At 38.4% G+C, this 10,471-nt stretch overlaps 1 protein-coding gene across 1 annotated transcript in view; it reads right to left on the bottom strand.

Annotated features, from left to right (window-relative positions):
- Window positions 1-446: 446 nt before the first annotated feature.
- The window catches only part of ttc21b (tetratricopeptide repeat domain 21B), a 43,065-nt gene continuing 33,040 nt past the window's right edge, over window positions 447-10,471 (bottom strand). Inside the window, exons 17-29 of the mRNA XM_060930081.1 lie at window positions 10,291-10,401; window positions 8,538-8,676; window positions 8,281-8,387; window positions 7,996-8,184; window positions 6,507-6,617; window positions 6,333-6,414; window positions 6,020-6,170; window positions 4,399-4,560; window positions 3,755-3,950; window positions 3,170-3,394; window positions 938-1,058; window positions 796-863; window positions 447-728 (exon numbers count right to left, since the gene is read on the bottom strand). Of these exons, the coding sequence (XP_060786064.1) occupies window positions 651-728; window positions 796-863; window positions 938-1,058; window positions 3,170-3,394; window positions 3,755-3,950; window positions 4,399-4,560; window positions 6,020-6,170; window positions 6,333-6,414; window positions 6,507-6,617; window positions 7,996-8,184; window positions 8,281-8,387; window positions 8,538-8,676; window positions 10,291-10,401 (1,740 nt within the window). The 3' untranslated portion in view covers window positions 447-650. The remainder of the gene's footprint in view (window positions 729-795; window positions 864-937; window positions 1,059-3,169; window positions 3,395-3,754; window positions 3,951-4,398; window positions 4,561-6,019; window positions 6,171-6,332; window positions 6,415-6,506; window positions 6,618-7,995; window positions 8,185-8,280; window positions 8,388-8,537; window positions 8,677-10,290; window positions 10,402-10,471) is intronic.

The following is a 10,471-nucleotide window of genomic DNA, read 5'->3' as shown; positions in this document are numbered from 1 at the left end:
CTTAAGATTAAAGTCTAATATAGTCTCAGGATTCTGCATCTAGGAGCCTTGCTGTTTTCTTTATTTGGCATTTAGTTACTGGAATAACACCAGAACTAACTTTACTCATGTTTTAACTCTGAAACCCCTATACAGGGTATTCTCAAATACAACAAAGGGTGTGGGTTTTTTTTTTTTTCCACATCGAAGAGCTAATGCTTGAATAGGACAGAGAAGAGAGGATGTCTTGAGAAAGAAAACAAAAGGGCTCAGTCTCCCTGACAGTGAAAAGACTGACGGGCAAACTGAAAGTTCAGAAAGCTTTCTACAGCCTAATTTAATCCCTTACTCACCAGAGGTTTAAAAAAAATACAAAATTAAAATGAGCCTTGTGTTTAGTGGTTTGATTTGTGCTTTACAGAAATAATTATTGAATAGGAAGTCATATTAGCAGTACAGACAGAACATTATGGATCACTTTTTTTTAATATAATTATTTTTCTTTACAGACAATTTAATACAGAGTCATCAAGAATAATGAATTAAAACACACCAAAATATATATCAAATAGCAGATAAAAATGTAATACTCAAGTATATCACCATTTATAAACACCACTGTTATTAGGATGCTAATACATTTCTGGTTTTCAGACAAACACATACACACACTAAGAACGCAAAGCAGCTCTTGCTTTGTCCAAAATGTCCTTTCTTATCCTCGGATAGTTTGGGTGTACATCCAAGACCTGAAAGAAAAAGATTCTCAGTTATTCAGTTTTTGATGTAACCTTTATTATTATTATTATTACTCACTTTGTGACAAACATCTATGGCGTCGACATGTCTCTTTGCCTTCAAATAGTTGAAAGCAAGTTTGTACCCTGTAACAAATACTGAAATATAAATATCAACAACTTTAAAGGCCAAGGAAATTCAGCAACAACTACCAACATACCGATGGTTGGATTGGTCTGATTGCCATACTTCCAGGCCAGTTCATAGTTCATGGCTGCATCTCTGAAAGATTGCTCCTTCTCCATGATGTACCCCATGTATTCATAAGCTTTGCAGCATGACTATCAAAAACAGATGGATAATAATCAAATCTGTAACAATATTAAAGTTACAATATCTGCTCCTGATGTAGGCATGCTGCTGCAGAGCCATAATTAATAATACTTGACATCAAAGCTGAAGCAATTACCTTTCCAGAGGAAAAATATTTTAAAAACCACCATAATACATATGTATATAAATTTATTGATTGACTGTTTCCCACAAATACCATTTCAGAGGGATGGATGGATGGATGGAGTAGTAATATACAGTACTTCACCTCCATAACCAAAGGCTCTTATTATGGTATACCAAATAAATAAGGATTTCAGAGACCTCAAGGTTCTAAAATACACTGAATCTTTGTACAACCCTGATTCCAAAAAAGTTGGGACAAAGTACAAATTGTAAATAAAAAGAGAATGCAATGATGTGGAAGTTTCAAAATTCCATATTTTATTCAGAATAGAACATAGATGACATATCAAATGTTTAAACTGAGAAAATGTATCATTTAAAGAGAAAAATTAGGTGATTTTAAATTTCATGACAACACCACATCTCAAAAAAGTTGGGACGAGGCCATGTTTACCACTGTGAGACATCCCCTTTTCTCTTTACAACAGTCTGTAAACATCTGGGGACTGAGGAGACAAGTTGCTCAAGTTTAGGGATAGGAATGTTAACCCATTCTTGTCTAATGTAGGATTCTAGTTGCTCAACTGTCTTAGGTCTTTTTTGTCGTATCTTCCGTTTTATGATGCGCCAAATGTTTTCTATGGGTCAAAGATCTGGACTGCAGGCTGGCCAGTTCAGTACCCGGACCCTTCTTCTACGCAGCCATGATGCTGTAATTGATACAGTATGTGGTTTGGCATTGTCATGATGGAAAATGCAAGGTCTTCGCTGAAAGAGACGTCATCTGGATGGGAGCATATGTTGCTCTAGAACCTGGATATACCTTTCAGCATTGATGGTGTCTTTCCAGATGTGTAAGCTGCCCATGCCACACGCACTAATGCAACCCCATACCATCAGAGATGCAGGCTTCTGAACTGAGCGCTGATAACAACCTGGGTCGTCCTTCTCCTCTTTCGTCTGAATGACACGGCGTCCCTGATTTCCATAAAGAACTTCAAATTTTGATTCGTCTGACCACAGAACAGTTTTCCACTTTGCCACAGTCCATTTTAAATGAGCCTTGGCCCAGAGAAGACGTCTGCGCTTCTGGATCATGTTTAGATACGGCTTCTTCTTTGAACTATAGAGTTTTAGCTGGCAATGGCGGATGGCACGGTGAATTGTGTTCACAGATAATGTTCTCTGGAAATATTCCTGAGCCCATTTTGTGATTTCCAATACAGAAGCATGCCTGTATGTGATGCAGTGCCGTCTAAGGGCCCGAAGATCACGGGCACCCAGTATGGTTTTCCGGCCTTGACCCTTACGCACAGAGATTCTTCCAGATTCTCTGAATCTTTTGATGATATTATGCACTGTAGATGATGATATGTTCAAACTCTTTGCAATTTTACACTGTCGAACTCCTTTCTGATATTGATCCACTATTTGTTGGCGCAGAATTAGGGGGATTGGTGATCCTCTTCCCATCTTTACTTCTGAGAGCCGCTGCCACTCCAAAATGCTCTTTTTATACCCAGTCATGTTAATGACCTATTACCAATTGACCTAATGAGTTGCAATTTGGTCCTCCAGCTGTTCCTTTTTTGTACCTTTAACTTTTCCAGCCTCTTATTGCCCCTGTCCCAACTTTTTTGAGATGTGTTGCTGTCATGAAATTTCAAATGAGCCAATATTTGGCATGAAATTTCAAAATGTCTCACTTTCAACATTTGATATGTTTATGTTCTATTGTGAATACAATATCAGTTTTTGAGATTTGTAAATTATTGCATTCCGTTTTTATTTACAATTTGTACTTTGTCCCAACTTTTTTGGAATCAGGGTTGTAAATGCATGTCTCCAAATTGGTGAGACACAGCCATTTCTCTGCCTTTCCCTACAAGTGCAACAAAACCTGACAAAGGAATGGGTTCCCTCCAGGTATATGCCAAGATCAGGATCAAGCTAACCACACTTATAAAATAATAATAATTATAATAATAACAACCTTATTGTGGCGCAAGCAGCGTTTTAATAGCTCTCCTGCCATGTCATATTTGCCAGACTGGATGTAGATGTCTGCGAGGAGCAACCAGCTCTTCTCAAACTCATCGGCATCAATAATGTTCCAGTTCATCTTGGCAATGCGTTTCAGCTGGTTCCTGGCTCGAGGAGTTTGTTTGAGGATCATGTAGGCTGTGGCCATTGCCAACAGTGCAGGGACATGATCTTTCTGTGTTACAGGAGAGGGAGGAAGGGGTCAGTATTACAATGATGGGATATACCATGACCCTGAGCAGAATAAAAGCACTAAAGATGAATAAATTAAAGTAAATTATTTCAGTTTGTTGCAAAAAGTGTTTTGTGATTTGTTTCTAAAAACAAAAATACCTTAAAAATATACACAAACACTTTCCTAGTCTGTTTTAAACACACATTCTCAGCAGGTGCCTTATCAGTGAAAATGTACACTGAGACTTTGAGTTTCACAGTTATGTTTACCAAGGTGTGTGCCCATGCAGACATGAGGGAGTGTGTAGCTTTATATAGAATCTGGTGTACAATTAATCCCATCCATCACAGTTTTGCACACCTCATTGTTCACAATCTCAATGAATACTCCAAGAGCTTTCTCCACGTTGGCCTTCTGTTTGGTAGCCAGGTAACAGTAATGCTCAAGGATACGTAGCTGCATGTGGCCTTGAGGGGTCTGAGGCTTCAGCTCTTTCAACAGTTTCTCTGCTGTTCTCACTGCCAGCTGCTCTGACTCCTGCTTCTCTGTGGAGTTCCTGATATGGCAAATTATTAATCAGTACATAAAGCACCAAGTTTACTTCATTTTTTTTTCAAATCCTTTCACCAAACAATTGAAACAGAGCCTGAGGCACTGAGTATGTTTGTATGTATAAAGGTTGCTACCACTGATAACTTTTAGACTAACCATTAATTCAACACTTTTACAGTGCCTTGGTTTCACCAAGTTTATTGAACATTTTAAAATATTTACATCTTTATTTCATATTATGCTTTGGTCAATATGTAGTAGTAGCAAAAAAAAAAAAAGAATGAAAAGATACCAAAGCCAACTTTGCCACTATCATGATTATTTATTCATAATTGATCATAAGCCTTATACTGAATTTTAATTGCATTATACAAATCCTGTAGTTTTGTTTTCCTTTCCATTTATCCCACTGAAATACCCCACAGCTGAGTAGTGCCTCTGTATTTTCTCACCCCATGTCTCCATCCAGGTTCTCAAACACCTCGCCTCCCATCGTCTCATTATCTGGATTTAAGCAAATCTCAATCATGTTGTATATTGCATTCTGACCCCAGTCATTGTCCTTGCGTGCCTTATTGAAGTGACGCAAACCCTCATTGGGTTCACCAGTGTACCTGAGACATACAGTATAAGGATAATCACAAACATTTCTCTGATAGGTTGGATTCATTTCAGGCTGCATTTCAAAAACCATGAACAAGCAATAAATGCTTGTTTGTCAGATATTTTTGTAATCATTTATGAATATAGCATGGATATGTTTATAATTAAAAGTACTGAACCTGACCATATAAAATGTTAACATTACAGATTCAGAGGAAGGTTTCTCATGGTTCCTCAAGAAGGTTAATGGTTACAGCTTTCCTAATTTTAAACCATCTCTTGTCAGATTCCATTTAACAATTATTTGCCAAAGGTGACGTGAATATCCGTGAATAATCACGGAAATAAAGTCGAGGTTATTATTCACCGATATTCACTGAGCCTGAGGCAGATAACTGTTTTAGTATCAATACACACGTGATCTTTTTTAAATAATGATATTTTTAAAAAATAATTTATTTAAAACTTCAAAAGCAGCATGCAAATGTAATGCGCACAGGCTTGTATCACTTATCTATGTGAGTCACAAAAAACGCTTTGTTTTGAAATGCATAAAATACATCACAATTCTACCTTACCTTTGAATAGTTTTAGACCAAAATTCATCGCATCTCTGATGCTTTTAGGAACAGCATTTTCTTTCATAATTTGTAATTCTTCCTCACTTACGGTGACAAATCAATTGGCCGCCATTTTGCCGAGTCGGTCGAGGTGATTATCGAGAAATAGTCCGAATTTCTTGACCAAATCAGTATACGATTTTCTATAAATACCTCTGTATTTATACTAAATAGTACTATTAAAGATTTTCACACATAGAGAAATGAGGGATGGAGATGTTTGTGGATGCTAGATGCAATATCCAAGTTGGGCAAAAAATTAAAAATAAATAAATAAAATTATAATTGCTTTTGCTCCATTTACAACAAGAAGAGGGATGAGGGCTTTTCTGCAAGCACACAGAAATATTCACTAGTGATGTGTGGTCCCAGGCTAGTTTTCATAAAGTATGAGGTGTAGAAAAATCCATAAATGATCATGAATGAAGGGCGGCACGGTGGTGTAGTGGTTAGCGCTGTCGCCTCACAGCAAGAAGGTTCGGGTTCGAGCCCCGTGGCCAGCGAGGGCCCTTCTGTGCGAAGTTTGCATGTTCTCCCCGTGTCCGCATGGGTTTCCTCCGGGTGCTCCGGTTTCCCCCACAGTCCAAAGACATGCAGGTTAGGTTAACTGGTGACTCTAAATTGACCGTAGGTGTGAATGTGAGTGTGAATGGTTGTCTGTGTCTATGTGTCAGCCCTGTGATGACCTGGCGACTTGTCCAGGGTGTACCCCGCCTTTCGCCCGTAGTCAGCTGGGATAGGCTCCAGCTTGCCTGCGACCCTGTAGAAGGATAAAGCGGCTAGAGATAATGAGATGAGATGAGTTGTACAACATTTGTCTGCTGCATTGAATTTTTCTCTTTATCCTTACCACAAGTAAAGGCCTCTGCAGTAGTTGTACCCTGGCTCAAACTTGGCTCTTGGCGAGTGTTTTTCAGCCATATCCAGAAATCTGGGAATCTCCTCCAGTTTGCCAGCTCTGCGCAGCAGGTCAATCAGCCGGGACAGTGTTGGATAGTTGTCTAAGGGAGATTAAATGTGGTAAAGACATCAAAACAAAGCCACAGCAGGCCAGCACATCGCTCTGTACTCAGGTTTCCCTCATCACTCTCTCATTCTGATGGGATGCTGGCTGGACCTGATAAAGATCAGCTGTCTGATACAGGAGATACAATCAGTCACACCTGGTTTCCTCTCCAGCAGTTGCTGGAAGTGGAAAACTGCCTGCTCATAGTCCTGTTTCCTGAACATCAGATCAGCCATCATCTACAGAAGCAAAGCAGAGAACACACATGAATGCAGCTTGTAGACAAAAATATAGTTAGCAACAAACGGGGAGGTATTGTTGAGACACTAACCAGTGTTGCTGCTTCATTGACTGGGTCGTTCTTCAGGATGACACTGCACTGCTGCTGGCAAGCCTCTACATCATCCAGAGTTAGATACAGCTGGGCTAGCTCCAACATCACCTGGTTTAACAGAAAGACAGGAAAAAGCAACTAAGTCAAAAGAGAGACTTTAAGCAAAGCTTCCTGCAACAGAATATCACATATTATAATAAAAAACAATAAGACAGAGTAATCTATATCCCCCACCCTATATACCAACTATATACCAAGTTTCAAGATATTATTGGTCACATTTTTCAAGTTTTGCTACAGAAAACTAACCCTACCTCTTTACACTGACCTCAGCAGCCCATGGCATAAGCCCACCGGACCTTTGGTCCAGGGGAGCTAAAAATTAAAAATTCTCCCATTTCTTCATATCAAAAGGCACATATACATTACTTAATCAACACGTACACCAATTTTCAAGACCATACCACTCATAGGTTTCAAGTTCTGCTCTGGAAACAAAACCTACCCCTAAGACTAACCTGAGAGACCAAGTCTGAAATTGTTTCCATGGAAACATGAAAAATTTAAATTTCTTAGTATGACAAGGCACATCTACATCACCTTGTTAACATGCATACCAAGTTTCAAATCCGTATCATGAATAGTTTTGGATATAAAACGCTTTCTTTCCCTCCGCCATAAGACTCCTGAACAGCTGACAGGAGTCTATAACCATGGACTACCTCCCTATAAACTGTCCTTGACTGTTTACACAAGACTGCCCCTTTTTCGCTGCTACATTCTATCATTGCGTTATTTTTGTATTATACTGCCTATTTTGCACTACATTACCTTTATTTTGTACTATACTGGTGTTTTTTTTGCTTTTATTTTGCACTATATTGCCTTTACTTTGTATTATTTCTTCCACCTATTTATTTTTGTAATTTGGCATTCATGGTGGACGGCAAACTAAGAATTTCATTGAGCAAGAGGACATGTTCCTTACTGTGCATATGACAATAAACACTTTGAAACTTGAAATCTGATATGCTCTGGAAACAAACAGTGCTCTTAGAAACGAAGTCAAAATCTATATTTTATGTAAAAATCTGAAAAATACTTTTTTTCAATAATCCAAAATAGCAAAAGGCATCAGTTCACATGTTGCTTGATATGTATACAAAGTTTCATGAAGATATATTCAGTAGTTTTAAAGATATGGCCTGGAAACAAAAATGTGACCGGATAGATGGACAGCCGAATGGACGGAAGCTGTTTCTATATCCCCCGCCAAACTTCGTTTGGGCGGGGGATAATTAAAGAGAACACAAGGGCAAACTTTTCAAATTGTAATAAATCATCAGATAATTTAAAATACTTCATGCATCCTTCTTGAAATCTCTCACAATAAACCCCATCACACCCACAGTGAGAAGTGAAAGGCTCCTGAGACACAGCTGCAGAGAGAGGAGCACACTGCACACACTGATTTAACCGTGCTGACCTTGCTGTCACTCTCACAGTACACAAGCGCTTCTTTGTAGAACTTGACGGCTCTCTCATAGCCACGCTGGTGGCTGCAGTGTTTGGCAATTTCAGCACAGATCTCAGAGGCGAGCTGCTTCTGCATGGGCACTGCGTCAGGCTGCTCCAACTGAACACGCTTCAGCACCTTCGCCTGCACATCTCTCGCCTGATCAAACACAGTCAGTAATAATTACAATGCTTCCTGAAATAAACTGGAACACATGGACAAAGAACCAATCAATGAAAATGACAGCAGACTCACACGATGTAAAGAAAGCAAAGCCTCATCATTTTTATTGACTTTGCTCTGAATCTTGGCCAGCAGTACAAGGTAACGGCAATCCTCTGTTAGCAAAGGCAGTTCATTCACTAAAATCACAGAAAATTAAACTCTAAGCAAAGTAGTTCCTGAATTATTTGCTGTAAATGTTTGGTTGCATGCAAAGCTGTTGTGTTTTGTGTGTGTGTGGTTTTTTTTGTGTTGAACAGGTTTCCACACCATGTGCATTAAGGTCTCACCAGGGTCGTGCGAGAGAGCCTCGTGCAGAACTTTCTCGCAGCGTTCATACTGTCTTAGCTTCATGAGCAATTCAGCCAGATCATAGCGCAAGAAGCTTTGCTGACCACTCTTAAGAGCAGCCTCATAATAGTTTATGGCCTGAGGAGAAGAAGGGGGGGGCAAACATTTCTTGAGTATCTCTGCTTTATCTTGACACAACAGGGTAGGATTCATGGGTACAGGTGCCAGTTATTGTCAAGAAATGGAAATTTTATGAGCGAGAGAGAGGGCTTTATTCATAAATACACAAATGATTATCGAAAATCACATGCGCCAGTTGGTTGAGAAATGCAGACTATTTCTCGATAATCATCTCGGGCGACTTGGCAAAATGGCTGCCAATCGCTTTGTCACTGTAAGTGAGGAAGAATTACAAATCATGAAATTAAACGATGTTCCAAAAAGCACTAAAGATGCTAAGAAGTTTGGTCTAAAACTATTCAAAGCTAAAGATGGAATTGTGATTTATTTTATCCATTTCAAAACAAAGTATTTTATGCGGGTTGGCATAGATAAATGACACAACCTTGCTCAGTGCCGTTATTACATTTGCATGCCACTTCTGAAGATTGAAATAAATTTTTTTTTAAATAAAAATCACCTGTGTATTTATACTAAAACAATTATCCGCCTCAGGCTCAGTGAAGATCAGTGAATAATCACCTCGACTTATTCTCAGTTATTATTCACCAAAATTCACTTTGCCTTTGGCAAATAATTGTTAACTATCACAACCAATATAGATTTAAGCAAACAAACTAAAAGACAAAAGTTCCCATTACTGCATAAGCATACTTTAAGAGAGGAATTAACAAATGACTCATATGACAATTAGACCTATTGCATAACAAGTCCATAAAAATAAGATAACAGGGTGGTAACAAGTAATAAAATAGTGTACTGGCATAACTAGTTATGGAAATAAGTAATGACTTTGAAGTTTGGCTTTGAAAAATGAGAGGATATTGTAGGGTCTGATGGAGAAGAGTGTTCCAAATTTTAGAAGCAAACGCACGGAACAATCTCCCATCCATGTCAGACAGAGGAGTACAAGGGGTGGTGAGAACACCAATAGCAGAAGACATAAAAGTGCAGGTCAGAATGTATGGCTGGAAGAGTGCAGTTAACTATAGAGTACTTTGTAAATATAAATGATTATTTTAAATTGAATGTAGATGAAATAAAAAAAAAAAAAAAACAGAAGTAATATGGGCAGATTTCTGAATGTATGGTGTGTAAAATGTATGATTATGTAAAACATATGGTGGAGCAATCTGTTGCTGAGTTCCGAACATACCCCTCATTTTTATTGTTTTGTTTTATTCCTTTGGTGTGTGGCAGAACCAGTTTTATGTTATCTGTGCATTTATTTCTCTGTGGACTTAACGTATTTCTGTAACTACTGTATGCCTCCGTTTAGCATTCAAGGTGTCAAAAAGACCAAATATACAGATAAGGTATTTTATAGACAATAGTGGGTCGATCTGCTTATACATGAAGATAATTTAATATCATGTTGGGTATAAAATATATGAGGAGTTGTCTGGTAACTAATTCAAGGTAAACACATTTATTAATGAATTATATACCACCGTTAAGTATTATTAAGTACAAACATTCGAGACTGACGAAATATTGAATGTGTATACACTGCAGAAGATTACAGTTTTTGGTGAACGGTATAATGGGAATAGTGTCTCTTCATATGCTTACCTTCACATAGTTATGGGTCTTGACAAGAGCTTTCCCAATCTTGCTAGCCACAGCACCATCTTTAGGGTTTCTTTTCAAAGCCTGCTCATAAACGTCAATGGCCATCTCAGGCTGAGAGAACACATTTTCATGTTCAGACTCAGTAATAAAGTGAGAGCTTCAAAACCTGACTGAGCCAGTC

The sequence above is a fragment of the Neoarius graeffei genome, chromosome 9 (assembly GCF_027579695.1).
Source record: "Neoarius graeffei isolate fNeoGra1 chromosome 9, fNeoGra1.pri, whole genome shotgun sequence".
Lineage (NCBI taxonomy): Eukaryota > Metazoa > Chordata > Actinopteri > Siluriformes > Ariidae > Neoarius > Neoarius graeffei.
Note: the sequence above shows the minus strand (reverse complement) of the source record. Positions and strands in the feature narration are given on the sequence as shown.